The sequence below is a fragment of the Xiphophorus hellerii genome, chromosome 23 (genome assembly GCF_003331165.1).
Source record: "Xiphophorus hellerii strain 12219 chromosome 23, Xiphophorus_hellerii-4.1, whole genome shotgun sequence".
NCBI lineage: Eukaryota > Metazoa > Chordata > Actinopteri > Cyprinodontiformes > Poeciliidae > Xiphophorus > Xiphophorus hellerii.
In genome coordinates this window covers 10,621,452-10,637,328 of record NC_045694.1, presented here as the reverse complement: position 1 = coordinate 10,637,328, position 15,877 = coordinate 10,621,452, and the positions used below count along the sequence as shown (strand labels likewise).

At 38.2% G+C, this 15,877-nt stretch overlaps 1 protein-coding gene across 1 annotated transcript in view; it reads left to right on the top strand.

Annotated features, from left to right (window-relative positions):
* The first annotated feature begins 2,501 nt into the window (after nucleotides 1-2,501).
* Nucleotides 2,502-15,877, top strand: part of LOC116714074 (multidrug resistance-associated protein 5) — a 34,589-nt gene continuing 21,213 nt past the window's right edge. The window contains exons 1-7 of the mRNA XM_032554378.1: nucleotides 2,502-2,817; nucleotides 6,370-6,558; nucleotides 8,582-8,737; nucleotides 11,086-11,233; nucleotides 13,129-13,362; nucleotides 13,520-13,693; nucleotides 15,214-15,361. Of these exons, the coding sequence (XP_032410269.1) occupies nucleotides 6,380-6,558; nucleotides 8,582-8,737; nucleotides 11,086-11,233; nucleotides 13,129-13,362; nucleotides 13,520-13,693; nucleotides 15,214-15,361 (1,039 nt within the window). The 5' untranslated portion in view covers nucleotides 2,502-2,817; nucleotides 6,370-6,379. The remainder of the gene's footprint in view (nucleotides 2,818-6,369; nucleotides 6,559-8,581; nucleotides 8,738-11,085; nucleotides 11,234-13,128; nucleotides 13,363-13,519; nucleotides 13,694-15,213; nucleotides 15,362-15,877) is intronic.

Here is a 15,877-nt window from a genome sequence, read left to right as displayed (position 1 = left end):
TGAATCGATTTCTTTTGGATGTTGCACCAATTCATGTGCTTTTTGTGTGCATCATCAAAATTCTGGTGAAATTCAAGCAAGATATTTGACTCCTACTCTCATCAGAAATACTAAAGTCCACTTGAATTGGTTGGTTTCATGCTACAAACATTTTCAGTGGGCTTAATGTTATTCCAGATAGTTAATTTTATCTTGTTTTATCCATTCTCAACCAGTTTTGATGTGTTTTGGGGTTTATTGTCCAGTTGTAAAACTCATCTATCTCTAAGATGCAAAAATCTAGCTGTTGAGCTAAGATGATGTTTAAAGATTTGGAGCTAGCCATAGTCCTTCAATATCAACTTTCTGCAATTCATAGGAATTAAAACTGACCTTCAGCATAATAAGTGCCATGTCCAGAGTGACATTGACAAATAGCAAGAGGAAACTAGAATCAAACCCACAACCTTCAGTTCGCAAGACACTGAAGGTTGTGGGTCCACAACTTGTATATTTTGTTTCTCAATAAAAACTTAGATATTTAAATTTAATAGTTTCAATTTAGTAATTCAAATATCAGGACTTACTGATTTATTTTTAAAGAGGGAAAAGGTTAAAGTCATTTGCAGAAAAAAAATCTCTGCAAATGACTTTAAAAGTGGTACAAACTTTTCAGGTTGTACCACGCAAACTGAAAAGGTACAGTTAACAAAGCACAGTGAGGAAAGTTTCCCTGTCAGAAACAGCATGTTTATATTATTTAATATTTTTATGTTCCTTGAACATCAAAAGGCTCTCTGCAGGCTTTGGAGTTGCTGATTCCTTTTTTGTTTTGAGCCTTGAAATGTTTGAGTCCTCATGCTTTTCATATTTCTTTGTGATGTGTTTTTATTTATTTATTTATTTTTTTTACTTATCCTGTCCTTAGACTTTTTAACAATTATTAATGTAATGCTCAATGTATGGTATAAATTTTAACTATGTGCCCAAAACACTGCTTTTTGAGTTTGTGCACTGCAGCATAGAAACAACAAACATCTTAATTCTGGTTGTTTTTTTGCAGCAAATAATTTACCAAACAGTGAAGCTGTGAAACTGAAATCAGGGCAAGACGATCTCAAACTATTTTAATTTATTTTAAAATTACATTGTATTACCCACAAAAACTTCAGTTTTATGTTACAATGAATTTGAAAAATGTGTCTTGTATTTGTATTTTTTTTTCCCCATCAATTTGATACCCCTAAACAAAAACCAGTGGAACCAGCTGTGCTTCAGATGTCAGTTAATTGGTAATTAGTCTGTTTGGCTGTTCAGTGAAGGCCTCAGATGTTTGTTAGAAAACATCAGAAAACAAACACCTCTATGAAGATTAATGACACACCAGCGGGATCAGGTATAATGTTGTACCGAAGTTTAAAGAAAGGTTAGATTCATCTGCAGCAGATGGAAAGTGTTCGCAGACACTCTTCATCCCATTACACTGAGTTTGAGCTATTTTACTAACAAGAATGACTGTAGAGCTGAAAAACTGTAGTGACGTCTAAAGACACACTATTGCAACAGAAGCAAAAGAAGACTCTACAAAATATTCACCGACAAAGGTTAAATAGATACTGTGTGCATTCAAAACAGTTTCAGATTTTTATTTATTTCTTTTTTATAGAAACTTTCCTTACACCTAACCGCTTTTGGAAAGCACAAATATGCTTCTCTGTTTTTAAAATACATACAAGTTATCTGATTTTAGAACAAAGTGGCAGTTGAGTAAAATTTGTAGCCTTTAAAATCATTCAGTTATGATTTTAAAATCTGCCCTTCCTACCTTTAAGATCTGTCGGATTTTTTTTTTTCTTTATTGTTCACAATAACATTTGGTTGAGACTGTAATTACAGTCTACAAACGCTATTCAAACAGGTGTATTGTTCTCCCACAGTGTTAATTTGATTTTTGAGAGCATTCATTTTTTCTGAATACAATAATTTTTAGTCAATAGGAGTTTATTGTGTGCGTGGGGGGGTGTAGGGGTGCGCGCGTGGGTGTGTGCGCGCGCGCACGTGTGTGGATTCAAGTGAAATCAGCAAAAATTCCCTGAACTTTGAAAGAATACTAGAAACTCTACTTGGTCTAAATCCTTCATATTCAAACAAATGCATTAAAGCATTACTTCTAAAGCATTTTTCAAATTCGTTTGAATGCGTAATTTATTCAGTACTTGTAGCTTTTTTCAATATTTGTATTTAATGAGTTTTCAAAGAAAACAAAACTATAAAACCAAAGGGTTTATGCAAAGTGTTTGTCCTTTTCATTTTGTCTGCTCTTCCTACAAAGACACACAACTACTTATTAATTCAGAGGATAGCCAATCACATCTATTGTTTTCCTTAACTACGTCAGGGAATAACCAATCAGATTCCCTGTCACGTTTTCTGCTCCGCCCATTGTTTTCCTTTCCGTTACCAAGGTGACCGCTCAGCCGAGTTACCGGTTGGCCGAGCCGCTGTTACATCAGAGTGAAGCCGGGATTTCCTTTCCCCCTGCCGGGCTGTGTGACCGCCTTACGTCGTTATGTGACGGAGGAGCAGAGCCGTGGACACCGCTGGGAGGAACAGCACGCACTATATACACGTGAGGCGGAAAGTTTGCCATGTTCAGAGCCAGTGTTTCCATCAGAGCACCGCGGCGGCTGTAAAGGGAGATGTGTCCGCACGCCGTCGGAAAAGTTTAAAAAGCTAAAAGAGAAGGCGTCATGATCATCTTCAGCTGCTTTTCTTGATTTTCTGCACGCTTTACATTTGAACTGCTACCAAAGCGACCCGCGACTGGCGGAACTAAACGTAAGTGATAACAAGAGGAAATGTACAGTACTCAAAACAACTGTTAAGCCAGTTATAATTTCTCGATATTATTCCATAAAGAGCTCATTGTGAAAGTGTTGTTGATGAAGTGATCTCTGGAAGCCTTCTGAAGCTTTTAAGTTGGACCTTTTGACTGCCTTGGTTATACTTGATCATGACAGGACTGAAGACTCTGTTGACACGGTTTCTACACAATTTCATGTTTAAATTTCACACTCCGATACAAGTTTCTAGAGTTTTTAGTGCATTTTGCCTGGCCCAGTGTCAATAAAATAGCTTAATATGAGTTTACTGTACATGATTCTATCAAGCTACAGGTTGGATGGATAGATGGACAAGTAGTTTTAATGAATGAAGGGGTAGATGGTCAAGCAGTTTTATTGGATGGATGGATGGGTGGATGAACAAACAAGTTATTTTAATGGATGGATGTCAAGCCATTTTAATGGATGTATAATACACCCATTAAATCAGTTTTATTGGATGGATGAATAGATGAATAGATGGATAAAACTGTTCTGATTTACACCTGAAACGGAGAAAAAAAGGCATATATCAGATTAAGAGTTTTCCAGTTGTTTCCAGACTGTTCAGGAACTCTTTGTTCAGTGTGTACCTTTAAGGTAAACACTATATAAAATACTTTTCTTTTTTTTTTCTTTACTGAACACAATCCAGCCAGGACCTGACATAGGGCCTTGGAGATACCTGCTTCTTTAGCTGAGTATCTGTGTTATGTTTTCAGCCAACAGTCCTTCTAATATCACCGTTTTCCATCTAAAATGCTATTTCTGCCTGTCAAACTGTTATCAGTGTTATATTTCTCTCATGTTGTGTGGTTCTTCTGTTGAGTAAAAATACAGTGGTGTTAAACTAAAACGTCACTCAGTTGTTTTTATATAAAACTAAAAATAAGCAATTATTCCTGTTGCTAAAATCATGAATAGTGTTATTACAACTAGGATAAAGTTATACTTAACTTTTGTAAAGTTATACATGACTTTATAAAGTCATGTATGACTTGAGAAAGTTATGCATAACTTTATCCTAGCAGTTATTTTAGTGTTATTCAAATTTTCATGTGTTGACATGCCAAAATTTGCAGCGACACTTGAAGAACTTTAAACTCCAGAGGTGCAATGAAAAACTTTAAGTGTTTTTGAAATCATACTCTATTCCTTAAACTAGAACATGTCACATTCTTAGTTTAAGCTACAGAAATGGAAACGGATATAGATACCCTTTAAAATTGGTCGTTTGATAAACCTTCTGTGTATATGCATAGTTACATTGATTAGTCAACGGAACAGAAATATTTTGCTTAAAGTAATGCTGGACAGAAGTTGAGTTCTAAAGCAGCCAAACTTCAAAAACTTGCAAAAAGCAACATTTAATCAGAAAAAACTTTAAAAGCCTGACTGATTAAAGTCAATATATAAAGACATAAAAATTTACTTAAGATCAGATCAGACGACTAATTTAACCCAACTAACATTGATAACATGCAGAAATTCTGTACAAAATTCTTTTGTGTTTTTCCCGTCCATTTTTCAATGTTTTGTTGACACACTGTTCACAAAACAATTTAGCTAGTACAGTGTGTCAGAAACCTGTACTGGTTTCTGACCAAACTTGACTAACAGGTAAGATAATCTTTTAGATTATTTGCTCTGTTTAAAACACTGTTGTATAGCGCATGAACGCAAACTTTGGCTGCCTTTAGTTGCCGCCGCTCTGAGTCACAGCCATTAGAGGAACCTCACACACGATGGCTGTGGATTTGTGCTTTCCCCTAACCTCTAAAGTTTGGTTTTTGCTGCATCAACAGTGACTGTATTTCTGCATATTTCCCAACACTACTTCTGGTATCAGTTTCTGTTTTGCCCCAGCTGAGCTGTGAGTATTGAATCCCTTCACCGACTGCTTTCTCAGGACAGTATTGTGGCCCACACCAGGCCCAGCTGACCTTGTAATGGAGCTTTGCTACAGAAGGGATCAGTGACGGTGTGCGGGACGCGCTGGCACAGCTCAGACACCTGCTTCTGAGCACTCGCAGCGGCTGGCAAGCCGTCTTTAAATAGATAAGCTCTGTATGCTAGAGAGAGGTGCTGACCTGCGAGCAAGGTGGTGTTTTTTAAAAAAGACTATCTGCATCACAAAGGGTGATTCAGCAAAACACTGCTCTTCTGTAATAGCTCTTGGGGTTAAAGGAAGACAGAGCAGGTGGATTACTGTGTTTTATCTATTCCCACTGAGAGTCTGGCTGAAAATGTCAGCTTAGGAGTGATTAAAAAAAAAGCGCATATCATAGCATTTCAGACCAAGGTAACCTGTTGCCTGTTAGAAAACACATCAGTCTGTTAGATTTGTGCATTTCTGTGAAGATTAGTAAGTCAGCTGACAGAAATGTGGAGAACAGTGAAGCTTTCACAACTTTCAGCTCATCATATGTTAAAATGTCTACAGGCAAAACAAATCCTTTAAAGCTGGGTTTTTCATTTGGCATAGAAGCACTTTGGCATTATTGCTGCAGTATAAGCTTGTGCAATCTTATGTCAGTTTGTGTCTGTACATCCTAAAGATTCTCAAAAGATCTCTTATGGCAAGTCGGATTTGTCAGTTGTTGTTTTTTTTTCTGTCTTAAAGCATTTAAGCCGCAACTGCAGTTGTTTCAAATATTATTAATCCTCATTTTCCTCTTAATATATTTGATTTGCACCCTTATTGTAACTGTCTTCTGAAGCAAACATAACATTTTATGCTTAAAAGATGATCATAGGTTTTTCATTATTGTTATTTTCACTGAATATCTTTCAGTTTTTGTAAAGGTAATTCAAATTTGATTATGACACAGTTCTATTAAGCAAAAAATTATTGCAGCTGCACCTTAAAACAGGGAAAATAATTGTCCAAACAACCCAAAAATGATGAACACAAGTCTACAAAAATAACAAAACAGCAGCAAATGATGAACATAGTCTCTAAAAAAAACTTTTGCAAGGGTTATTTTCATGGCTGTCTCATTCTGAAATGATATTTGAGATATTTGAAATCTCCCATTTCAATCATTTGGTTATTTAAAATAGCTTTTAAATAACTTTAAAAGTCATTTAAAGTTAAAATAACTTTTTAATTATAAATGGAGTTCTGCACTACGTTCTTTCCTACTCGTACTGCTAAAATGTTCAGCTTTTAACCAATGATTTCCCTTTTCTATCTCCTTAGTTTTGTTTGTATCAAATAAAAAAAAATTCATCTTAAATCTCCTTTTTCATGAACACAGATGTATACTTCAGGATTGAACGACAAGTTTCCAGCTTACACATATCATTAACTGTTTGCTCTATGGCATGCTTATTGAAGAATTTTAATAAAAACATGTCAATCTACACACAAAGCTCATGCCATGATCCAGTTTTTAAAATTGGCTAGCATCTTAAGTAGCAGTGGTAGTTGTTGTTTTATGTCAGTAGCTGATATAAGACACTTGATTGATTTTTTTTAATCAGTCCTCTTTTTTTAAATCTGCAGAGGCTCTGCCATGTTCCCTGATGCCCTGGATGCAGCCGGCCGGGTGGAAGGCCTTTCACTGTCCTCTCCACAGCTGCCCCACCTGGATGAGGAGGAGGACAGCGAAACATCGGCAGAGAGGGGGCCGAAGAGACGAGGCCGCTACCGCAAAAGCCTGCAGCTTTTAAAGCCCTTCAGGATAACACACAAGTCAGTCATTTATCTAATGTTTATGTCTTTTAACATAAGCTACAGAAGACTGAAACAGAAATGTACATACATGAATCATGAGCATCAATTTCACATTAATGTTGGGCTGCCAAGCTTCTGGCATATTTTGAACCACAAATTTTACCAACCTTCTTGGCAGAATCGCTGCAATTTATTTAAATTGTTTTGTAACCCAGCTTTGAAGCATAGTCCCCCAAATTCTCTGAATATTTGAGGTCTGGACTGTGCAAAAGCTGGGCTTACTGTTCTGCTGGAACACCGAATACCGCCTGAATTTCAGCAGTCTCACCCAAATTGTTATGCTCAGATTGAATAGAACTAGTTATAATGTCCAGAAACAATCAAAGAAACAACGATGTTCAAGTCAGTTATGAACTGAAAGATATTTGAACATCACTGTCACAGTTTCCAGTGAATAACTTCTGCATCAACGGGGACTGAAAACATAAAACCCAAGAAAGAAGTTTCAGTTAGGCCTGTCACAATTACAAGTTTTACTGGATGATAAGTTGTCCAAGAAATTATTGTGATAAACAATAGCATTGCTGTTGTGAGAGCATTTTTTAAGCAATATAATAATGATAATGGCATAAGAATGCAAACTTGCCCTCTTAATGAATAATAAATTAGAATTTTGTAAATAATTATTTTGGACATTCTTAATATCCAAAATAATTAACAAATAAACAAAGCGACAAAAAAACAATAAATAAAGCCGAAATAAGAATCACACACAACTGAAAGCATAAATGAAATGGATTATAAAGTCCCGGTAAACAAAATTGCCCTGCCAAAAAAAATTTTAATTATTAGAACAGAAATTATAGAGCTAATTTTAATTTGCCATGTGATTAGGAGATTTATTGCTTATTGCAGCAGGCTTTGTTCCAGTTTAAAACTCCTTTAGCTTTCACTAATGTATAAAAACTGCCTGCATAGACAAGCCCAATACTTTCTAGAGAAGCTTTTAAGGTCAGACAAGCTAAAAACTGACTAATTTGTTCCTCAATAGCAAGTACAGTGTTTGGTAAAGTCAAAGGAAAGCTTTCAAACCCTAAAAAACTCTAACAACAGCCAGCCATGCTGGTGGCAGCATCATGCTGTGGGTTTGTGGAAATGGAAGACTGTCTCTAAATTTGTCAATATTACTTTAAAGTATTAGCTTTGTGGTTTAAAATTTGATATAACTGTGTTCCAACAGGACAACGAACCCCAACACACCAGCAGGCTGGATTTGGAATGCATAAAGCAGCTAATATTAAGCTTTTTAAGTCTTGACCTCCAGTATAATGCTGACTGCTGGTGGCTGGAACAAAGCTTATAAAGAAATGTAGCTTTTTCATGAGATTTAAATCCCGTTTTGATTATTTTTGATGATGACACTCGACAAAATGTAACGTTTGTTACTGGTTTCTCGATTTGTGACTGTATATTGTTTTCATGACTTTTTATTTTGCGATTTTATAATGTAAAGCACTTTGAACTGCCTTGTTGCTGAGATGTGCTATGCAAATAAACATAATTAATTGATTGATTAAACCAAATATTGATGGGGAAGCTGAGTGTTTAAACTTTTGATCCTGTGGATTTAAGAGAAACAAGACTAAATTCAAACATTTAATGTTGATGCTTCTCTTTATGACATTATTAAATGCATATGACATACATGGTGTGTGCACTTCACTCAGCAGTCTTCTGCTGACTGTTGGGGTGTAGCAGGAGGCCCTGATAAGGCATGGGAACTTATCCCTCGGTGACACACAGCACCATGTTTGAGCATGTCTCACCTGATAAACCCCTCCTGCCCTGCTGTTTTTCACTGCTTTCTCAGATTTCTGTGAAGAATGTGCAAATTGCTGTCCAAACACTGCAGGCAGGATTCTCCCATTGCTGACTCTGGCCATCAAAGTCACCTTTTCTATGAGAAATAACATAGCATCTCCGTGTCAGCGCTGCACTTTTAGGGCTCTCACAAATTTCCACATCTTCTGCTCTATTCCAGGCATCAGCACCCAGTTGACAATGCCGGCCTCTTCTCTTTTATGACTCTGCAATGGCTCTCCCCGCTGGCACTGAAGGCCTACAAGCAGTCCAGCTTGTCTTTAGATGATGTGTGGGGATTGTCTTGCCACGAAGAATCAGGGGTCAACTCTCAAAGGTGAGATTGTCCTCTTGAAAGCAACCAGAGGTGTAAAAAGACAGATTATTCCTGAAATACTGGAGACTTTGAATAGGTTCAAAGATGGAACTGAAGAAATGTGAAAGTTGTTCAATTTTCTTTTGCTAGTGAAAGTATTACAAGGACTGATGCCATCTAATTTAGTTTTAGACTTTAACCTCAATATTTGCTTTATTTCCCAAAAGACTCAAACCTACTGGGATTTTTCTATTTTGAGGGCTCATCCTGTCATCTTAGTCTGGAAAAGAGGAGAAAAAGAAAAATTAGCAAGAGGAAAAAAATAAGATAAAATTAACACTAGTTTGTGTCGTTCGAACACATAATATCCCAACAAAATATACAAACATTTGTCTGGACCAGAAATTGTTGAATTATAACCTTTTTCCAATTATTTTAGACAATAAAATATGAAACAAAGTATGAAGGTAAGTCTTATAAATTATTTACACATCATCCTTAACTTAAAATTCTTCTGGGAAAGATGGCCACCTTTAACTACCAACTTGAGGTGCTGTACTTTAGTTTGTTGTTGTTGCTTGTGAGATGTGCTCAGTCTGCTCCATGAGACCTAAGTGATGATCAGCCTGTCTCTGCTTTACACTGATGCAGGAACACTGTGTTGGGGTTGGGATGGAGCGTCTAAGTATAGCAGGGATTAAAGATTACAGTGAGAGTTGTTGCCTGACTTGTGTGCTTATGTCACTCCTCCACCTGAGTCTCAGACAAACTCCCTGACTGTCACTATAATTAGCTGTCACTGACTGTCTCTGTTTGACTGCCAAAGCACAGCTTAAGAAATAGTGATGCACAAATTTACTGAATGAACCATCAAGACTAGAAATAAGCGCATTAGAGGGCATTTAGACCCTCACTGAAAACGAAACGCCTTTTCTTCATTGCTCTTGTGCCGTCACATCTCCATGGCATGACTTGGCAATAGAGAGGAGGGTGACTTTTGAGGAAGTTCTCCTGACAACTGCGTGACTTGCTCTGCAGCAAGATTGTGGTTCAGAGTCTGGCAGTGCATTTCTTCTTCTTCTATGACTACTCAAAAGAAGCATTTGTGAACCTCTGCCTCTCTGCTGTGTTTGTATGCTTTACGTTATGTCCTACATAGCGGGGATGGTTATGCAATCGTTGCAGAGATGATGGAGAATTTGGAGGGAAAAAAAGAAAGGAAACCCTGGGAGAGTTGACACTTGTTGGTGCTCGGTGAGGTGCAAACCTTTATCGTGATGTCCCGTCCAACACTTCCTTGAAACATCAGCATTGCTTGCCATGCGGCTGGTGGCTGCTAGGAACATTTCATTCCTGCTTAAAAAGCAAACAGTCCTGCTTGTGGAGCACACATTGTAGCCCCTGTGTCCTCATTTCCATTTCAGTAGGAGTCTGCGGACGCACGAGAGCTCGTGTTGCAACACAGACTTCTTTTAACTGTTATGTTCATGTTAGGGTTTTTATTGTTTATTATTTATTACTGTATGGCAAAGTCTTTACATGAAAGTAAAGTGCAAATAGTGGGCATATTATTAAGTGAAATCATATTTTGTCTTCTATTTTTTCAAAGTATTACAGTAGGTATGGATTTTTTTCCATTTAGAAGTTTTTTTTTCTTTCAGAAACTTTTTAGTCACTCATTTGTTAAAATTGAGCTGAACTAGATTCTCAATATTTCCTCCTGCTGATGACTTTTCTGCCTATTTTCTCACACACTCATTTTAGCTAATTCAAGCTGAGTGTGTGCTGCTTTTGGCTGCTGTTTAATTGTAATTTCCTACATTCAGCACCATTTGAATAGTAATTATCAGACATTGTGAACGTGTAGCTGGCTTAATGCTCTGTCTATCTCTGATACGTTTTTAATAAAGTCGTTTGGGGCGTAAATTACTTTCTGCAGCTGCTCCGCTGCTGCTTTATAGACTCATTAGCCATGAAGCATTTGGCCAACAAGATATTTATCCACTTCAAGCCACATTCTGCAGCCATTGAGGTACTTTAGAGCATCTTTAACATGTTGCCTACCTTTCTTAGACTAATTACATGAGGCATCATTTATGATTCTATATTGTAGGTCACCTTTTTTATTATCACCACTAGCTGCTTGTCTCTTGTGGTTTTTACATAGAATTATTGCCTGCCAGGTTGTTTATCCCCCACCCCCAGGAATTCTTGGCATTCTGACACACTACCTGTACATAATTTAAGACAAAAGAGCAATATATAGAATATTCTCTTTTACTTAATATGATCTTGACCTCTGTAAAGGCCAAACTTGCATGCTTTAATATGGCAATAGCAGTGAATCTTTCTCTTTTTTTTAATTTCAGACTCGAGTTTTTGTGGCACAGTGAGCTGAAAATGCGTGGACGAGAGGGGGCATCGCTGACAAGAGTTTTCTGGAGGTTCTGCCAAACCCGGATGCTGGTGGCGATCTTCTCTCTCCTCCTCACAATGGTGGCAGGCTTCGTTGGACCTGTGAGTACCATTCAAATACTCTTTCTACTACATTTATTTTTTATACTATTTTAAAGCAAAACAAAGCCTTTGGTGGTGATGGAGAAACTCAAATTAATTTGTGGTCAGAAATGTGTAGTTCTTTTTCATGTCTCTACTTGTTTTTTGTTGTTTTTTTGCCTATTTACCCTCAGAGAAAATATTGAATAGGTGCATATTTCTAGACTTTCCATATCAGATATTTGAAATAACTTCACAACCTTGTTTAAAGTTCAAATTTACTTCTTGTCTAAATTTTCTTGCATTGTTCCTTCTTACCCTTAGCAGTTTATTTTTAATGCTGTGGTATGTTTGCCTTGTTTCATCAGTGCTGCCAACGTCTAATAGCATTAACTGGATTTAGTCTTTGGTCAGTGACGCATTTCTCTGCCATTGCTTTCTAAACTGTTTGCTGCACATGTTCACACAACAGCATTGTGTGGAGGTTTTCCTGCAGTTTAAGATGTGATAAAGATATTTCACTGGTCTTGGATTTTACATGCATCACTGGCCACATTTATTTGCACCCACTTCTGAAGGTATGCAGAAAGTCTTAAAATGTAAATACATTCATGCAAAGTGTGAATACCTGACAGAGGACTTATATTATCTTACTGGATACTGAAACATTTGTTTAAATGTTATATTTTCCTTTTCTTTAGTTGACCAAAGTTTCTAGAGGTTTCTAGTTCACTTCTAATCAGTAACCCAGGGCGTTCCCTGGGTTATAAATGTGATATGACACTGAGTCCAGTTCTTTTAGCCCCTGGCCACTAGGCTGATCCATATTTATATTGACATCTTTGTGAGCAGGGTAGTAAGGGTTGCAGAAAAAAAAATGTTTTGACTCCTGTTAGAAAAGTGCTGCATGGTAGCATTTTGGGTGTTGCCAGTGGTTTTCATAATAGGCATTAGACACCATCTACATGCCAACCAGTTGTTTGTGTTTTTTGGACAGAAAAGGCTTTTCTGAGTGTGCCTGACAAATTTAGACTTGTGGAGTTTGTTAAGCTCTACTAGGACTTTAATTCCAGTTGTATTCTTCGATCAGGTGAGAATAGGGCTAGCTTTTTCATGGCTTTAGTGGTTTTATAGATCCATCCATCATTATTCTGCTTCTGCTGGGGTTGGGTCACAGGGACAAGTGCCTAAGCAGAGAGACCCAGGCTTCCCTCTCCCCAGACACTTGGAGTAGGACCTCGTACCCGACCCGGAAAGGACACTCTATCTTTTTCTCGTTCACAACCATGGTCTTGAATTTGGAGGTGCTGATTTTCATCCAGGCTGTTCATACAGGTATCTGCAGAAAGCAGACACCTGATTCTAAGGTTAACAAAATGGATCCTATCATCACTTGACTGCTCCTACAAACTCTAGGGGGCTGAAAGCGGGCCTGGAATCAAACCTAGCACCTCAGGGTTGAACTGTTGGGTAAAAAACACTCCAGGAAAATTAGGTGTGAAATTAAAACACACCTCATACTCACTGTTGAGCACTCTGCGGGACTTGGGAGGCTGTGGACCTATTTTACTTCCAAAACCCTAGAGTACCCTGTTACAGTGTGTCGTGGCATCATTGATGTTTTAAATGAGAAATCTAATGGAAAATAAACTGGAAATGGGTCAAAAAGTCAAATATGGGTTGCATGTGGACAAAACAAAATCAGATTCGGGTCCCATTTGGCTGTTCTGTGATTATGTAGCCTAAGTGTAGCTGGTATTGAATGAACTATTTTACTTTGGAGCTACTATTTCTCATCTTATTTCCTTTTCAATAATGGAAACACTCTATCATATTTTCTAAACTATGCAGTTTTTCTTTCATGTCTTTCTTTTTTCGCTGCTATATTTACCCTCCTCGTTTCTGTCCACACTTAGGCTCTGCTGGTCCGAGAACTCCTGGAATATTCCCAGAGCTCCCAGATTTCCGTGCAGTACGGCCTGGCTCTGGTAGTCGGGATCTTCCTCATGGAGCTGATGCGCTCCTGGTCTCTGGCGCTCATGTGGGCTGTAAACTACCGCACCGCTGCGCGCCTCCGTGGGGCAGCACTTACATTTGCTTTCCAGAAGATCCTCCGCCTGCGCAACACTAAAGACATCACCCCAGGCGAGGTAGGTGGCATCTGTGGAGAGGGAATAGAGTCACATCTTGATGGTTGAGATGATTGACCAGTCCACCAATCCTGATCATTTCCTTACAAATTGTACAAATTAGTCACTCAGCTTAAATCAATAAACACAAGGAATTGTCTTTGCTTTCCCTGCCCAGCTGATCAACATCTGCTCCAGTGATGGCCAGCGGCTGTATGAAGCGGTGTCAGTGGGCTGCCTGCTGGCTGGAGGGCCCTTGGTGGGAATACTCGGCCTTTCTTACACTGCCTACTTCCTGGGCCCCACAGCTCTGCTGGGATCAGCCATTTTCATTGTCTTCTACCCAACTATGGTATGACTTCTTGTTGAGACTATGGAGAATGTGATGCTTTGTGTGCCAGTCATTGTGTCCATCAGAGTGTCTTACAAAAGTCTTTATGCTCCTTAAATCCTGTCATGTTTTGTGTTAAACTTCAAACTTTATGGAATACAATGGGGTTCTGTGTGATAGAGTAACAGAAAGTGGTGCACAATTGTGAGTTGGAAAAAAATGCTTTGGTTTTCAAAGCAAAACATAAATCTGACAATTGTGTTGTTGTATTCACCTCTCCCCACAAATTACTTTACAAGTCATTGCAACTATATGGTGGCAGCATTATGCAGTGGAGATGAAGGTTGGGATTTATTTCTATTTAGCGTTTCAAAGCTTTTAGCAGATTTTGTTCCATTATTAACCTAATTTCAATGGCATCCCTAGAAAATTGTCGCAGATGTGGTCAGACCAAGCTGGTAAAAATTGAAGGGGAAGACGGCTAAAGTAAAATTGAAAATTTTATTTATTTATTTTGTATTTATTTATTGACTTATTGACCAGCATTTTTCCAGAGGGGTCCATGGCCCTGTCTTGCCTCCCTTTGGGGCCACCACTGCCTAATTTAGCTCCGTCCTTCTTCCCATTACCCAGCTTCCCTGTTCTTACTAAAGACAAGCCACCACACGGCATGATGCTGCCAGGGGTATTTATACAAGCACTTTGCATTGCCTTGTTGCTGAAAATGTGCTATATAAATAAAATTACTTTTACCTTCTTCTTTTTTTTACTGACAATTGCATATAAGTAGGCTCTGTTGACTTATTAGCTGATTTATGAATGCCTTGGTTGCACTTCTTTTTCTTTAATGGCCTCAGAGTAAAGGGGGCTGGACAAAAAATGCATGCAGATATTTTATACATTTTATTTGTAAAAAAGTTGAAAAACTGTCATGTAATGACGCAGACTCAAATGAAGGGCAGACAGAGATATCTCTGAGCAAATGGGATAAGTAGTTGAAAGAACACACAGAAGCAGAATATGAATACCACAATATAGCAAACCCAAAGTCTGAGGGATCTTGACAAAAAACATGTATTGCTTTCCTTACACCACTAATTTATAGACTACTTTGTATTGATCTGTCACATAAAATTCCTGTAAATTACATTTAAATGTCTACTTGTAATGTGAGAAAATATTAAACAGTTCAAGAGGAACAAAGAGGAAATTTCAAAGAACTGAAAACAACAAACTCTACTGCTGACTAGATCTTTTTTGCAATAGTTTCTACAGACTTTTCAAGAACCCCACCAGCACTCTTAATAGAATCATAACGATGTGAACATAAATCTCCCATCACCTTTTGAGCTGTTAACGTCAAATTACTCCAATTACACCTCAGGCACAGCCAGAGACTTTGGTGTTCATGTGAAGGGCGTTTATCACTCTGGTGTCCCGGAGAGGCCCCACAGCTCAGCTAATACAAGTGTGTCTGCTTTCATTTCCTCTCCTGCCACTTATTCTGTCATCATTTTTTCCCCCCATTGCCGTCTGGACAGATGCTCGCGTCGAGGCTGACGGCGTATTTCCGCAGAAAGTGCGTGGCGGTCACTGACCGCCGGGTGAGGCTCATGAACGAGATTCTGGGCTGCGTAAAGTTCATCAAGATGTACTGCTGGGAAGACGCGTTCTCTCAGAACGTTCACAGTGAGTGCCTGTCGACTTCCTACATGACTCAGCGTTTACATGCAAGGGCCTGTTTCCTGTTTTTTGTGCTTCTCTGAAGACTCCAGAGCTGCTTTGTTCTTCTGTGGGTTCATGTTCACTTTATTTTTAATATCAGTCACCTGCAAATGATAGGAGATTTCTTCATCACCCCAAATCTCAGTGCCTTTCTAAGATGTTTTCTATCTCTATGTAGGTGTTAATGTTTGGAAAATCTGGATTGTCTTTTTTCACTAATGCACTTCTGGTTTTACCATAGTTCAGAGCGATTTTTGCCCGCCCAGGAGTTACCCTCTTTCTTTGATAAATGTGTTTTGCTGATTCTTTTTATTTCAGCTTTGAATTCAGGTCAACTCACAGGAAGAATGATTGAACCAGTTTTTTTAAGATATTCTCTGTCATTTGTACTTTTTTTAAAGGGGACTATCATGAAAAAATCTCTTTTATGCATATTTTTATACTCCCGTTTGGGTCTCACGGCTTCTAAAAACAGCTCGA